Source organism: Solea solea, chromosome 16 (assembly GCF_958295425.1).
Source record: "Solea solea chromosome 16, fSolSol10.1, whole genome shotgun sequence".
NCBI classification, from domain to species: domain Eukaryota; kingdom Metazoa; phylum Chordata; class Actinopteri; order Pleuronectiformes; family Soleidae; genus Solea; species Solea solea.
Window position 1 is genome coordinate 14,596,940 of NC_081149.1, and position 17,227 is coordinate 14,614,166.

The window sequence follows — 17,227 nt, forward strand, 5'->3', positions numbered from 1 at the left end:
AGATGTAGTGGAAAAACAACCTTTCCTTGTCTCTTCAGTTCATGACTCTGTGGAGAAAAGCAATCCTTCAGTCTCTTCAGTTGATGTAAATGCAGTGGTGGGCCGATATAAGACACTCTATATTGCACATTTTCATAGCTTCGGTAAAAATATGTTTTAATATAGTCTTTGAAAAAGCAGCCTGGATGCTCTGTGTTCTAAGGATTAGCTTAAAAATCAATCCTTGAAATGTATGAACATTTTTGGCACAATATCCTTGTAAAACCTAAAAGAAAGGCAACAAATGTCCATGTTGTATGCTGTTGTGTCTCCATACTGCTCTGAGACTGTTGATGTTTTTACACCTAAAATTGAAGCTGTACTTGTAGATTTCCTTCCTGACCTTTGACCCCCGTAATGCTGAACAAATCATCCCAATTAGACATGCACTCCGTCATAAGGTTAGTGTCTTGTGTGGTTCGGTCAACCACTGGTAAAATGTGTTCAGTGCCCGGTCTGGAAGACTCTCATCATGTGGTCAATAGCACTGATAACAGATTAGTGGCTATAAATGGTCTGGAAATGTTAGCCAAGGATCTGAAGTGAGCCGAGCCTGTTGAGTCGCTCAGATGAAATGAGAACGACGAAGAGAGAAAATGTAATGTTGGTGACGTAAGAGAGAGAGATAGTACATCTGTGGTAAAGTTCAGAAGGAATTGGTCACAGCTCAAGAACTGTGTGTATTTCCAAGGCGAGGTGAGGACATTAAAAATTGAAGGTCTTTTTATATAAGATTAATCTCTTCGTCATTAGATTATTGATGTGGGGATGGCTGTCTGTCCCACAGTTGTTAAATCATAAAGTGAGATACTGGTGTGATTTTCCCCCACTGCTCCATTCTGTCACACATTTAAATGTTGTTGGTGAAATAAACGCACACACACACACACGCACGTGTGTGCATAGTAAATATAGACAAAGTCACACACTGATAACACTGATCGACAGATGTGGCAGCTGTTAATGCACCACAAGAGATTTGGGCTCACAGTTCTTCTTATGCATCTCTGTCTACGTTTTATAGGATATGTTATAGGATAATCCTTGAATAAGAATGTGTCTTAATATGTACATTACACACCGCCAAACATTTGCTGTTGGTCACTTTTAACAGTTAGTTTTTGTCTTTTATCTGGACAAAACTTTTTGAGGTTTTTACCATTTTCTGCATTTCCTGTTTTCAGTATAAAAAACATAATTCTATTGTATATTTTTGCTACATTTTGTTCATCTTGAGATTTATGTGTCTGTCTGATGGAACACAGGGTTACACTTGTTGCATGTTTTTGAGAGCGTGACTCATGCTCATACAAGGGGATCTTAGTCATCACATCATTTCTGCTCACAGTTAGAAATGTGAACTGGATGTACTTGGCATACTTTCCATCTTGATTTCGTGTCAGTATTGTTAAAGACCCAGCGATAGGGAATTTTTCCTTCTTTGAAAAAGCCACCGTTGCTTGTGCAGCTTTTTCAATAACGGCCATTGTTGATCAGCAGGTGTCAAATTAGACCAATGACAGAAACAAAGCAATCAGCCTTGTGGCTTTGACAAGATGAAGGACGCTCGTGGAGATTTGTCTGGTGGTGTCTGACTTCCTCTCATGACTCATGAGCATTCCTGAATTTGTGCAAACAGGAGATGCCTGACAGCCATAGGCAGAATACCTTATGTCGCTGTTTATTTGAATCCATCTATGGTATAAAACACTGCATGGTGAGGTCATCAATCAAACACCTGGTTTGTTGACATTTGGGTTTTGGGTCACTTACTGATTAAGTGACACATCCTCTCTGTCATTTTACTAAAGTCATTTTGTCTCTTTTTAAGTTACGATTAGTTTTGTTTTTTTTATAAGTGTGACTCCAACTAACCAACTCGCCCATCCCTCACTCTCTCTCCACTCGCTACTAAAGAGCACGATTAAACACCTCACTACAGCTGGTGCCTTTATCCGTCACATGTGTCACAAACACAACACATCCCATTTCAAAGTAAAAGCATTCTAGCATTTCTGTTGCCTGTAAAGTTTATCATTTATGGCATTTCCATGTGTAAAAGATAGCAGCAGCTTCATGAAGCGGACGACATCATTAAAAGGTGATCAGAATGAAAGAATGATTATATTATATACCAAAGGCAAAATCTGTTGCATTTGGCATAATATGCATTTACATCCATCTGTCCCAGCTGACATAAGGCGAAAGGCGGGGTACACCCTGGAGAGGTCGCCAGTCCATCACAGGGCCACACATTCACTCCTACGGTCACATTTAACGTGTGTCAAATTTGCCTAATCCCCAAATCTGTATGTTTTTGGACTGTGGGAGCAAACCAGAGAACCTGGAGAAAACCCCCACACACACGTGGAGAGCATGCAAACTCCATGTTCTGACCAGGTCACTAACTCGGGTCTTCCTGCTGCAAAGGCAAGAGTGCATTCACATCTCAAATATTTTGGAACTTAACATAGTCACGTACTGAAACATTCAGGTATTCCACTTGATTTTAGGAAGAATTATAGGAGTCTGTAATGTCTGCTATGCACAATTTTAGAGAGCAAGTAATTAATAAGAGAGGTGAGTCTGGAGTGTAATATTACGATTATCCTCAAAAAAAATCAAGCTGCCTTTGTGGATGTCCCTGACAAGTCCATCTCCTCACCCTTCTTGTTCTTCCTGCAACTGTCTGTCACTCGTTTTCCAGCTTTTATGTTGTTTTTATAGTAAGTGAGAGGATGACTGATCTCTCCATTATCCACTCTCCTCCCTGTCAGCCCACCTGCCGCCTCTGAGTGGGTGCAATTAAAGTGCCAAGCATAATCATGTCAGCATGTGGCGGTGATGCAGGTTTTTTTCTGTGCTCGGATAAATGAATTGAATTGAGGATGAGTTAGCCGTGCAAAATCTCTATGCTTGTGTATGTGAGTGTGAACTATGCCATTTTGATTGTCACTAATTGTCCTGTTGAGCCCGGTGTTGTTATAATTAGGGGCAGGTTGTTTTTACTTTATTGACTTACAAGACCCAGCCCTTACAAAATTAAAAAATGTACTCATGTACGCTTCAGTGACTATTAATCCAGGTCAGTGTATGTGTGTGTGTGTGTGCGCGTGTTCATTTCTGCCAATAGGGAGATGTTTTTGTAATGAACCAGACTATGGTAATTAACAAGAAGCAGCTTTGCCACCTGCTGCCCTAATGTCACAGGGAGCTAGAAAGAGAAGAACCCCCGCCGAGCGTCATGAATATTTTACCGTGACATGAAGGAAGTAGGTGAGCGAACTGTCGGAATATGGGAGCATTGATGAGATGAAGCTTGATGGAGATACAGAGATGGAAAAAGGCATAAAGCAAAAAAGCTTTAAATTGTTAATATGACTGTACATGAGAAGAATAATAGGTGGATAGAAAAAATATCAATGATTTTAGACCTACGGAAGCCTGAACCTGATAGTGTGTGTCAAATTTGAAGTAAGTTAAAGCTGCAGTGTGTAACGTTTGGTTATTTTTCTTGATGTTAATGCTATTACTCTGCCTCTGTTGCATTAGCAAAGCCATGTTTAAACTCCCTGAAATCTACAGAACATTCACACGTTTAACCCCTCTGTGACTGTGCTGTCGACCGCTGACAGGATTTGGCATGCGTACTTCTCATTACCGTAACTCCTAGACCCTTTGAGATATCTAGAAAATTGTGAGCTGAGATTGGCACAGCACCCCATACGACCCTCATGTGGAGGATAAAGCAGTAGAAGACGGATGGATAAGCCGAGAAATAGAGCTGTGTGCCCATATACTTGTCATTACAGTAGCCCTCAGGACTTCGGCGGAACAACCGCAGACTAGATTCACCGGCGCGTCACACGTTTTTTGACACCAGCTTATTCCCAAATGGTTGAATAACTGGCAGACAAGTGAAAGTTATCTTGGAAAACCGAACAGAAAGGGGCAGAAGCACTCACTCATTGAACATTTTTTGACAATTCTACAGCCATAAAATCAATAGAAATCCAGGCAGCCTCATTATCTAGATTCTAGATGGTCATAAGAGGGTTAAAATTGCCCTTGCCCTTTTACAGTGCACTGCAGCATGTCCTGCTGCAACGTAACCACACAGTGCAATTGTCAAAAAATATATTGTCAGGGCTGCAATTCACATGTGCACACACGTAGGTCTCTTTGCACACCAACCAACACCAGCTACTAGTGGTCAAGAACTCCCCTGGGTACCTTTTTAAGTGAACATTTGAAGTCGATGCAGGAACACAAAATGAAGCTCAATAAACACCCACATGTAGTGATCAGAGTGGAGTCTGTCCAGTAATGGATTCCCTTGTTGCCTGAGCAGAGCTCCTAGCTCACAGTTGAACATCAGTGGACTGACTCTGCAGACAGAGAGTCTGCAGAGTCAGTCCACTGATGAATGAACTGTTCCTTAGTGTTTACAATTCTGTGCACACGGGTCTACTAGCTTTGTATTAGATTAGTGTCTCCTGTATTTTACACTTATTGTAGCATAGAGACCATAGACCACCGTGAATGACCTCACCTTTATAATTTTGAGAAAGTGGTGCATCTTTTCAGGAATGTTTCTCAGCACTTGAGGAAAGAAATCTTAGCTGCACATGCACTGGCAGATATTTCTTTTTTTGGGAGAAGTCTGTGATGATGCTGTGAGCAAAATAAGTAGAGGAGAATTGCCGAGATAAATTGCATGGTCATGCTTTACTGTGTATGTGTGTACACATGTGTGCGTTTGTGTGACTGTGTGTCCAGCTGGGTCGAGAAGCTGGAGAGTTTCATGAAATTTTAAGACATTTTATTGGCATTCCAGCCGGTCGCTTGCCCCCAAGCCTGCTCTGTTGTGTGTACAGAATACAGAATACATAAAGAACTAAGGAGTTAAGTTCAACAGGTCAATTAGTAAAGAAGCTCCAGGATGTCAAATATTGATGTATTTTGACGACAGTAGGGAAAGTGCAATATTGAGATCCATGAGGTTATAATTTTGGACATTTTGTATTCGGGGGTTATGTATAATTGATGGTGTAATTTTTTTCATATACACCTTTTTTTCTAAATTTACAACCATTTTCCTTACAAATATTGTCTTATAAATTGTTGGTGCTGTGTGTGTGCGTTTGTCTGTGTCAGCATGTCTTGGAAAATTTGACAGCTGAGAGTTGGGTTGACTGCAGAGTAGATTCCTGCTTTGTCATTGTTTTTCCCTGCTCTTTGTTGTGGTGTTTATCGTCTCCGCTTTAAAACATTTGTTTTTCCAGCCTCAGAACAAAAAGGACCTGAGATGTACCTGAGATGTACCTGAGATGAAGAGATCACTATACACAATTCCCATCGCTTTGTCTTCTAAACTCGTTTCATGGCAGTATGCCACTTCCACCATCTGTCAAAAAAAATCGCATCCACATAATAATCATCGATATTTTTAATTCATTCAGCTCAACTCTCACCCAGTGACATCTACAAAGCAGATGGCCGTACACTCAGAGTCTGTCAGAGATTTATTCTTCCTAAAAGGGAGTTTTTTTCTCCCCACTGTTGCCAAGTGCGTGCTCATTGTGTTCCTGTTTGATTTCTCTGTAACAATTGTCAGGACTTGACCTTACCATGTAAAGTGCCTTGAGATCATTTATGTTAGGAATCAGCGCTATGCAAATAAAATTGAATGGAATTGATGGATGGTCGACATTTTCTCTGCAAACTCCTCATGCATTTGCGATTTATGATCTCTAAAAAGTGCTTTTGTACCGACTGCACCTTCTCACTCATGTACCAAATGCATTTGAAGGTGTTTTGTTAGGAGGGAGTTTACTACAGCTCAGGGGAATAAACTGACCTGAAAGTGGCACAAGATTCTCAGCCACCTCTCTGTAAATTGTATGTAAATTCTAAGTAGAGCAGAGCTGTGTTGGCTTGAAAGGTATTGGAGGTGGAAGAAAGTTTTTGAAAGTAAAAGTGTTACAGGAAGTGCGAGTGCCTTTACTCCATTAACCTTCTTATTCACCAGCCACTCTCTCTGAGCTGTGGTGTTCTGTCGGAGGAATTTTCAAGAATGTTCAACATATAACTATTGGTGCAATCGACCTTAAATAATCACCCAAAATCCTCTCTGCGGTGCGATCATGAGCCTCTTATTTTCTAGGCCACTAAATATTCATGAAGCCTCCGAGCACATATTGGGTTGTTTTTAGTGACAACAAACAATAACAGGTCAGAAGTCTGTTTTTAAAGAAAAGTCTGATATCCATCACACTAGCTTGGAGCACAATGTGAATATGTATGAGTTTCTTCCTTTTGGGACTCGCAACGAGGTAAATCAACCACACACATCAACATAAGCTGTATCTACTTTTTTAAGTGCTCTGTGGGGAGTAGATAGTGGTATCTGTTTTACCTCTGCAACGGGAGATTTGGAAGGTCAGCAGTGGCTTTAAGGAACAGCACGGAGAGGGTGAAATTTAGGGAGGGGCTTTGACTGTTTCCGTGACAGCAGAAGAAGTAATCCTTCTTGGATTTGTTAAATATCTGGAAAGGCAATGTGTCTGTCTAGCAACAGGATTGCTGAGCACCTGAATGGTATGTTAGATTACTTGTGATCCGCGGTGGAGAAGAGGTTTCCTGCTCATGTATGATGATCAGGGTTACACAGACCACATGATGACAATGTCTGGCTGGAGAACAATTGTCACACTCTCTCTTGGGAAGACCAGCTGTTTCCTGAGGTCTGACAACATCCACCACTCTTTGCCAGGTGCGAACATACTGGAGCTGCAACCAATCCCAGGTGGCAATGGCGCGTGTCACGCCCTGGATGACATGAAACCAATACTGATGATGAGAATTGCTATTAATATTATTGAGTTGTGAAATGCTCCTGGTCTCGACAGCTTTTCTCATTCCTCTCCTTTTAAATTTGATATTTTGTTTGGAATCTGTTACAATAAATAAAATTGTCTGATCCTCTTCTGGAGCAGACAGTTGATGCCGGGCTTTACGAATCATGCTAGGGCACGATTTGCTGTTGCCTTTGTGCGGCTTGCTGTTACCCTACATCTCTCCAGGATCTCGGCCGGCTTTGATCATGGCGCCACCTGGTTAATCATCCTGCGTCCCTGGGTCAGAGCCACCGTAGACCCCGACAGTATGTCCTGGAGGCTTGCCTTGATGCACCATACCACTGTGTGAGGTTCTGAGAGCAAGAGAGAGGGTCGTAGGTTGCCCTTTAACAGGAAGCTGAATCTAGATTGTGGCGTTCTGCTCTGCCCAGGTGATGTGCCGGTTAGTGGTAGCATCCCATGTCGTCCAAGCTCCTGCTCCAGCCCAGTGACTTTGTCCACCACCATGGTCTTCTGCTGTGTCAGAACCAGAATGGCTGCACTGCTCCCCAGCCCAGGTCAGCATGACTGGTCTGGACAGCCACCATCACCTCTCCATGCTGCACACTGGAGATGGCCCGATCTACCTCAACCTGCGGCCTATGAAGCACTTTATGCATATAGAGCATGCTGTTGCCTTCGTACTTGACAAGACATGTCAGGGTCAAAGTCTCTATTGCTTTCTTTTTCTTGAAAGACAAAATGACTCCTCATATCTGCATTGTATGCTGTGGGGCCGAGTCTCATTGATACAGTGCTTTAAAGAATAAAAAGGTTTATATAAATATATAAGTATTTTCTTACACCGTCAGTATGTGGGTCACCGAAGAACATCAGTCACTGGCTCATAGAAAATGCAAGCGGTGCAATAAATGTACTGAAATACTGATGTGAAAGAAAATTAAAAGAAGTGCAGGTGTAGTAGTATGCAGAAAATATGTTATTTATTGTTTTACTATGTCCCAGATGGCCCAAAATGATAAACCAATTAATAAAGAAAATGACATGCAGATGAATTAAAAAAAGTTTCGATTCTAAATGCATTCACAAAGAAAGGAAGCACTGCCCCCCCCCCCCCCCCCCCCGCTGTGGAACATGAATGATGTGGGATCAATAGGGTGAAGGACTCCCCTTTTTTAATTAAAGCAAGCCCAGTCATCCTTTGAACTGAAGTTAACTTGATGGCAGGTTGATTAACCTTTTGTTCTCTCGGGTCATCAGTTACTATTTACTATGAAAGGGAGGCACAGAGAGCATAGTGGGTTAAACCTCAAGCCAGGCTTCATCCAAAGGGGCCAAAGTGAGGTGAAGAGAGAATAGTGTGGCCTGTGGTTGTTTTATATAGAATGTCCATAATATCTGTGTCTTTTCATTTCCAGAATAAGGTCCTGAACATTGATGGAGTCAAGGTGAAGCTCCAGGTAAGACTATTATTTTATTCCAACAGTCATTTAAAAACAACTCATGTGAAAATATGAATTTCCAATTTCTATATTTATAACCTTTATGGCCCCTTGGGGAATTTTCCTTGCACAAGTTTATCAAAGCACATCCACAACCAGACGTGGGGACATGGCATATATCAAAGACATTTTTAAAGGTACAAAGAAGTACCTTTTAAAGATGTCAACTAAGGCGTCATAAATAGAAAAATAAGTGTATGGAGCAATGAATCAGGGTTGGTTGAGCAGCTGAGTGCTATGTACGACAAAGGATGAGATCCTCATCCTTTGTCCCCAATGGTAAACGTTCATATTCAGACCACGGAGAATGCCGTGGATCTGCTATAATCTTGCAATCTTGCCTAAGTGCTCTGAGATTTTATGGTGATCATAAAGGCCAAACACAATTCTACAAATCCAAGAATGCAAGAAATACTAAACCCCGTGCTAAAAGGAAAAACACAGTCAACAAGAAATGCTGTGTGGGAATCGCTCCAGGATGTCGTGAGCAACAAGCCTTTTTTGCATAAACAAAGAATGTGTAGATGTGACAATAGATGAGGCTGTTTTCTGATCTGGAATGCAGCTATTTAGCTATTAAGAATCTTGTATTTTAAACACTACAGACAACAGAACTAGTCTATAAATTATTGAAGCGAATTGAACCAGGAGAGTGAACTGTTAAGATGAATCCTGGTCTCACCCAGCAGCCACAACGTTACTCTGAAAGCTAAAACATTATTTGGATACAAATTATTACTTTTTTTCCTGGAATAAAATAAATGAAATCCAAAGTATTAAGTCAGCTTGGTACAGAAGGTAAATAGTTTAAATAATGTTGCTGTTTAAGACCCACTGAACTCTCGTCCTATGTGTGTTTTTGGTTGCATTTCCTTTAACGTCTGTGCTTTCTCTGTGGTGTGTGCTCTGTCCCTTGGGGCCCCAGCATGCTTGTTTTTTGTTTCTTCTTCTTTCTTTAGCTAGTGGAAAATCAATGATCTGGTCACAAAAAGCCACTGAGACACAATTGGTCTTCCTCCATCTCCATGTATACTTTCTATTAGACTTACACACTTTAGTGAGAGCGTATGATTGTTTGCCCTGCGCTGAACTGGCGACCTGTCCACGGTGTAACCCCACCTTTCACCCTGTGTCAGCTGGGATTGGCTCCAGTGACCTGCGACCCTCACACCGAGAATAAAGCAGTAGACAATGAATGAATGAATGAATAAATGGCATTCAGAACTGGTGGTCACACTGTCATTGTCAGCATAGTATGTTTGATATTTGTGTCAAACACAGCAAGTAATTATGAGTGATAATTGTGAATCATTCCTAATTATCTTAATTAGTGGGTGATGGAGAATGGCAGAATTGCCCTGTGATGTGTTCATTTTGGGATAATTGGATTAGAGTCAGACCGCAGAGCACCCTGTAGCACACAAACTCGCATGCAGTTACTTTTCTTTCTGTCTTTTTTTTTCCCCTCTTTCAATGACCATTCCTCACTAATGCCACTTGGATTCTGGGGACTGGTTGTGCCAGAGGGCAGTCAGGAGGCAGAGCGGCATGAAAACTGACATCTCACAGAGAAAGAACAAAGAGAGCATACGCTGGTTTGGAATTTTTTTAGCCAAATTGTAATAAAAAGCTCTGTTGCCTGGTGCAGGTATATAACATATAATTAATTATTACATTCATTCCATTCATGCAGCATTAGCTGTGTCCATAAAGCTCCAGTATTTCATATTATTACATTTCCAATTGTTCAAATTATACGTAGAGTTGATACTACCGTCTGATCGTTCCATTGAGAGTAAGTAGAAACCAAAATAGAGCTATAAGTAGAGTGAATATTGGACTTATATTGCACAAGTAAATAACAATAAGACATATAAACCTCGATGGTTGGCTGTGCGCAAACCATGACCCTGCCACAAAAATGCCAGCAGATGGCGATAGTCTGTATTCAGCAACCGATTTCGTGATAGTGCACGTAAACTGCAGCAGTTGTTTATCTTGTCACTCAGTCACTTGCTCTAGATGGTCATGTATTTGCATCAAAAATGTCCAAATAGCGTGAAAGAAGGAACATTTGAGCACATTGTGTGTGCTCTATGGTTTGTTACTTCATGTCTTCTGATTGGCTGGAGCTAAACCGCTCGGTCGTAAAAAAGGCTGTGGACATTCATCAGAGCAGCGTGTCTCAGGATTAAGCGCTATCGTTTCTCCTTGTCAGTGAGTTATAGACATAAGCAAAGTCTTTAGCCCTAATAATAGTGTTAGTGTTGGATTGATAGCTCACGGTGCTGCATCCATTTTACTAAAAGATGCTGCTTCAAGCACTGAACTTTGCAAGACACCGGATCGTTCGATACTCCCGTCAGTCTCATTTCCCATATTTCAAAATGATGACGTATCGCATAAGTATTAAATCGTTAAATGGCGATGGCTTTATAATGAGTTGCAGAAGACTGGCGGCACAAACAGAAGACTTTGTAGACAGATAGGAACGTCTCTCTATTAAGTGATTCATCTTTTTTTTTTATTAATATCTGCAGATCTGGGACACAGCTGGACAGGAGCGGTTCCGCAGTGTCACTCATGCCTACTACAGAGATGCCCATGGTGAGATACTCGCACTTAGACAGAATGCACTCCAAATTAAGTTTTTTGAATTATTTTAAGGTGTGACCCTTCAGGTCATGGATTATACGACAACATGGCCTCACTGTAGCGCATGCTAAGCGTCATTCTGGGGTGTTTTCTTTATCATAATGCACTGTTTAAGTGTGCGTCAGCCATTTATAATGTGTTTATTACCTCTGTGCAGCCATTGCAGTCTTCGGCGTTCCCAGAGTTGTAGAAGAAGAGAGATTTAGGGAATCTACAATGAACATTCCAATAAACATGTTATTGCAGGTTTAATTTACAGCGGCGTTAAAATGTCAAAGTGTAGATGAGATTGTCTCTTTTACAGCTCTTCTTGTGAGATGGAAGGAGAACACATTGGGGATTCAAAGCACCCTTGTATGATCTGTAGTCAGTCGTCACTGATGGGTGTGTGTGTGTGTATAGATCTATTTTTTTCTCCATTATTAGCTATGCAACTTTATTTATAAAGCTCTAACTAAGCAATCAAAGCAGATGTGCTTTATGGAGAGTGTAGAAGGCTTATGATGCACAAAACCTTCAGCAATGTAAAAACATATTATAGTCTGGATATTGGTCTTTTATATTTGTTCCGCCAGGTAAGTTTATGGTTATGAAACAGCCGAGTAGAACACACACACTGCACAGTGCGAAGGCTTGTGATGATGTTTACTCGATCTTGTGCACCCCAGAGTATATTCACTGTTCTCATGATGATCATATTGCCAGTGGCTCTTCTTTTCTTCTTTTTTTTGTTCTTCCTTTTTTTTGGGGGGGGGGCATTGATATTCACACAGTGTTGTGCGTTTGTCATGTTGTCATCTCATGTGAAGGGACAATGCATGACCCGGTTTGACTTCTAATCTCTTTTTGCAGTCTGGAAAGTTTTATGCAAATTGCGCAGGACTCGGGTTTTGTGTGGGTGGGCGTGTGTGTGTGTGTGTGTGTGTGTGTGTGTGTGTGTGTGTGTGTCTGTGACCCATCACATGCATGATTTATTGAACGAAAATGATCCGCGTGTCAGTACAATCCTCATTATACACGTCATGGTTTGCCAATCAGTTTGCAAGATTACACCAGGATTTATATGCGTCTGTTTCCTGAAGTTACGGGACCTTGGAGGACATTCAGCAGAGTCAGATTCAGGCACGACGCCTAAAAAAACAGGGGTATAGCCTTATACGTCTGTGTGTCTGGACTTTCAGTCACTTCTACCACACAAATGAGTTACATGAATGACGCACACACTTATTAAATGTGAATGTTTTCTGCTTTCTTTGCTCCATATAACAAAGAAATCAGGAAAATTAATAATTTTGGTTTGTGGGCAAAACAAGACTTTCGAAAACATCATCATTTCGAGGTTCGGGAAACAGTTTATGGACCAAAGAACTAATCACTTTGTTGGAAAATAATCAAAAGATTAATCTACTATGAAAATAATCATCAGTTGCAGCTCTATCAGAGATGTGACTGTCTCAATGCTGATGATCTTCTCTTGTATAAGAGCTTTGGGGAGAAATAAATCCCAAAGAGTCTCCGGTAAAACTGAAAAGAAAATATTCAACATGAGATTTGAACATTCCCCTTCCTTTTGTGTGTCTGTGTAAGGAGAATGAAAGCTTGACATCCTCATGTCACTGAGGAATTTTGAAAAGCCTTTACATAAATGTGGCCGACTGTGATTCACTGTCTGACAAACACTTGTTTCGGAAACAGTCTGTCAGTGAGACTCTGAGGTCTGAAGACTCAGCCTCTGTGCTTTCCCCCACTTTCATTCTTTTTATATTTGAACCTTCCTGCTGTTTGCACACTTGTCTATCATTCTCTTTCTAATACTTTCAAGTCTCTTTATGTCAAAGATTAAAAGCATTGGTCCATTAATGGTGTCGCCATGAGAATAAAATGTAAAAAAAACACTTGACTGTGAAAACATGTTCTTTTAAAGCTTTAATATTCACTTTGTGTATTTTAAACAAGATACCATCAAAATGCTAACTCTATACTCTAATGCAAGGATGAAAATGTAAAGATATGAATTGTTTCCAAGGATGGTCATGGCATTTGGAAATATAATTTAGGGGGTCAGGGTCATCATTAGATCCTCCATAGGTTGTAAAGATCAACCCGATATGATCACTTTTTACCAAAGCTGGGGTTGTCACTACTGTACAAGGCTTATCTTTACAAGTCACATTGCTTGAGTAGGATGGAGCAGATTTGGCTTCTACCATTTTCTGCTCTTTACTTTTGTTTTCTACTTTTTCCATGTTTGTGGTCAGTTTTCCAAGAACATCATTTCTTACTTCAACTGCTTTTGATACTTTCCTGAGTCTCTGTGTGAAAGCATTTAAGTTGCTGTTGAATTTCCAGTTCTTCAACCATAAAGTGAACCTCAGCACGTTTTTCAGCACTCTTCCCCAATCGTTTTGAATTTCTATTTCCATAGATGCTATCATTGTATAAAGTTGGCGATGGTTCATATTTATTTTATCCAAAAGATCTTTCAATTGTTTCTGTGAGGAATTCTGACTTCAGACCATCAGTTCTTTGAAGTTTAGACTTTGTTCTTTAATTTCTGTATACATTCTGTTCCAGCCCATCTTTGTTTGTTCTTCCAGCTGACCTAAGTCTCAGGCAGGAGTAGGTATCGCTTGGGGAAGTTCACACGGAGACTGAGATATTGAAAGAGGAGACGAAGTTGCGAGGCCATTGCCCCCTGGATCAGGTGGAGACTGCATAGCCTCAGTTTCCCAAGCGAGGGACTGATTAACTGACTGTACATTGTCAAAGGGAGGGAATGACACACGCTTATCAATAACATTGCATGTCTCTGTCTGAAGTTGATTTGGAGAGGGGAAATAAGTCTGTAAATGAGCACCAAATGCATTGTTTGCAACATAAGTGACAGCAGGGGTTTGATCATCCGGAGCTTCTATGTCAAGAGAGACAAAAGATGGCTGTTTTATATTTATATCCGATTAAATGGGCATAAATGTGAATTTTCCCGCAGATTACAACAATAGAGATTATACATCACATCAAACAAAATACTATAGCATTCAAAGCAGTTTGCAAAAACATTCAAACATTGCAGGAAATCTACCTTTTCAAACTTTTCATCTCAAAAATCCACAAAACCAGCTAAAGAAGAAAGAAAAATCCAACAAATTTGTCGCTTGAACCTTTTAACTTGAGGTTGAATAAATGTCAAATGCCATTTCTGTAGCATTGAAGCCTCTCTTGTCCATTTTTATCATTTTAAATATTCATAATTCAGAGAGGTTACCCAGTTAGCTTATTTCTATGCTACAAAAGATGCCAACACAACATTAACATACAACCAAGGCCACAGCTCAGTTTCATTCAGAGGGATATGAATTGATTACAGGTTGTGTGTGTGTGTGAGGGAGAGAGAGAGACAAGAGAGAAGAGGGAAGAGGGGGGGTGATCTGTAGCTTGAGGTTGGAAGCCAGGGGAGTTCCAGAAATGTTGAACTTATCTGCCACGAGTAGGTGTCTTCCAACCAAGCAGGTTTTAAAAGATCATCAGGGTCTCCTGCTCCAGGGATCAGCTTATTCCTCTCATGTTTTTGTTCCACACTAAACTGTCTATCATTTTACTTTTCTTAGTTGCTCAAAGTACTTCTATTACTTCCTTTGTCCGCACTCCTTCTCCTCTCTCTTTTGTTTGTTCCCTCTCACTCCTCAGCTCTCAGGTGTGACTGATTTATTAGTTCCCTCCTCCCTCTACTTCCTGCTCTGGTGAGGAAAAACTGGTCGGCCATTTTCTTTTATTTTCCATCCTCCCTTCCCGTTACAGTCTTTAATTGGTGTAGAACAGGACTGTTCAATTACAAACTCAGTTGGGCCACATTTTCTAACTGGGCCAGACGTTTTCTGCAGCCAGTAAAAAAAAAAATCAAAAAGTGCATTAAAAATGAAAAGAACTAGTAATAAAATTGTTTTGGTCATACCTGTCCTTCGCACACCTCAAATTGCGTTAAAAAAAAGTGCACAATATTAGCTGTAAGTATTTTTTTTTTCATCTCACGTGCAACCCAAAGTGCATGAAATCAAAAGGGTGCATAATTTTAAGCATTTGTTTATCTTTGAAATAAGATAAACAAATTTCATATACGACCCACGGACATCTCACAGTGCCTTTAAGTATAGAGTATAAAAGAACTATCTGCTTTCAAACCTATCAAACTACTGTAGGAATCTTTGAGGGACAGTGAAAAGTGTTTCTCTAGTTATCTAGTGGAACCAGCGGTTGGGCCACTAAGAAGTTGGTTATGGGTGTAGAAACATATAAAAATCAAAAGTAGAATAATTACATTGTGATTTACATTGAAGATGATTATTGATCTGTGCCCCCTGACAGGTGAACTAGCTGTGGCAACAGGATTCACTTAATAAAAATCTAATCTCACACAAATCTAATACTACTCCTCGGACCGGCTGTCAGTTACTTTATAATAGTTTATGGTTTATTATTGTTGTATTTATATACAGAAAGATTGATATATCCACGACCGACAATGACGCTATGGTGCAATAAAGAAGCTTGACAGCACTGCTTTCATGACCTTTCATGACTCTTGTACATACAGTATTATAAACACACTCGTCTGTAATGCGCAGGTGGGGATTTGGGAGTGATAAATGAGGCCAAGTGTCCTCTCCATAAATTCTGTGTGGGGGGGCGAATGAGAACAGGTGCATCCAGTGAGAGAATGAGTGACTGTGAGGTAGAGGAGGCTCTAGGAGAGGAAGAGATATTTTCAGGCAAATTTTGTGTAAACATTTCAGGATGTTTATTCTGGTTTCAGATTCTGTGTGCGTGCAGTGATAAAACCACAGTGAGGAAAAGAAAACTGTAAAAAGCAAGAAGCCTAATCAAGAAAGAATGCAGAGGGAAAGTAAATTGCAGGTTCCAATCATCATTTTATTATGTACTTCCATCTCTGGTGGGTTTTTATCTTTTGCCTTCCAGCTTTTCCTTGTTTTCACCTTCACTTGTAAGTGTGTCACCAGTTTAGCTCCTTCTCTTTTATTCTTCCCATTTCACATTATGTCTTTCGCCATCCTGAAATCAATCAATCTCTGCCCGCCTTGTCATCCAACCCTCAATTTCACCGCACCATTTGCCAGTAAATCTTGTGTGTCATGAAACTTTGGACTCTGATGTTTCCAGTGCCAAAAAGAAAATGGGCCATCTACACATTTTACACACAAAAAATGTGTCTTACAAAGATACGTTTGAGTCTGCACAGAAAAACTGTTTCTGACTTGCAGCAGAGTCGAGTTTCATGTGTCCTGACTTCAGTCACTTTATGATAACAGACAGCACAAGAGGGAGAAGCTTGTCCTGAAACATCTGCAGGACTAGTACAGCAGAGCTTACTTTTAATGCACAGCTGTCTGTCTGGTTCATGCTCATTCCTCCTGGAGCTGGACACTATAATACCTGCAATGCTCTTTTTATACAGACAATTTCCTTAAAATCTCACTAATGCTGTAAGTTTGTCTATTTCTTCACCAGGTTAAGCATTAGAGTTCTAGTAGTTATATATGTGCTTTAAATATTATTTTACATTAATTACATGGTTTTGCACCCTAAGGCTGTCTGAGTTCTTCCAAAATGTGACACACTGTCAGGCCAAGGACTCAATTTATTAATCCCTGTGCTCAGAGCAAAGTGAATTTGATCTGAAAGTGATTTAAAACATTGAATAATAGACATTTTAAAATGTTGTACTTTTCTCTGTGTCCTCCAGCTCTCCTTCTTTTGTACGATGTCACCAACAAAAGATCCTTTGACAACATACAGGTAGGTTGTTTTAAAACTCAACAGCTGATTTCTTTGCATGATTTTTGGACTGAACTCAACATAGTTTCATTTCATTACTCCTTTCACATACTTTCCAGGAACATACATTGCAATTTGTAATGAGCTGTTTAAACAAACTGGACATTGGTCCATCAGGTCAGTTCTGTACGACTAAAGGCTGATACATCAAAAGGTCTCCAAAGAAAGGCTGGCAAACAACCAGTCATAATCTCTGCTCGTTGTTTTCTCAAAGAACCATATCCATTCACATTTATCAACTTCAAATTCTGTTTGATGGGGCATGTTTTCCTTCGTATTAAATCTGCTCTCTCTGAGCAGTGGCTACCTACACCGCATCTT

The 17,227-nt window shown here is 40.4% G+C and overlaps 1 protein-coding gene across 1 annotated transcript in view; it reads left to right on the forward strand.

Moving 5' to 3' along the window:
- The window catches only part of LOC131475147 (ras-related protein Rab-26-like), a 35,695-nt gene that overhangs the window by 7,083 nt on the left and 11,385 nt on the right, over positions 1-17,227 (forward strand). The window contains exons 3-5 of the mRNA XM_058653029.1: positions 8,318-8,359; positions 10,942-11,008; positions 16,815-16,867. Coding sequence (XP_058509012.1) covers positions 8,318-8,359; positions 10,942-11,008; positions 16,815-16,867 — 162 coding nt within the window. The remainder of the gene's footprint in view (positions 1-8,317; positions 8,360-10,941; positions 11,009-16,814; positions 16,868-17,227) is intronic.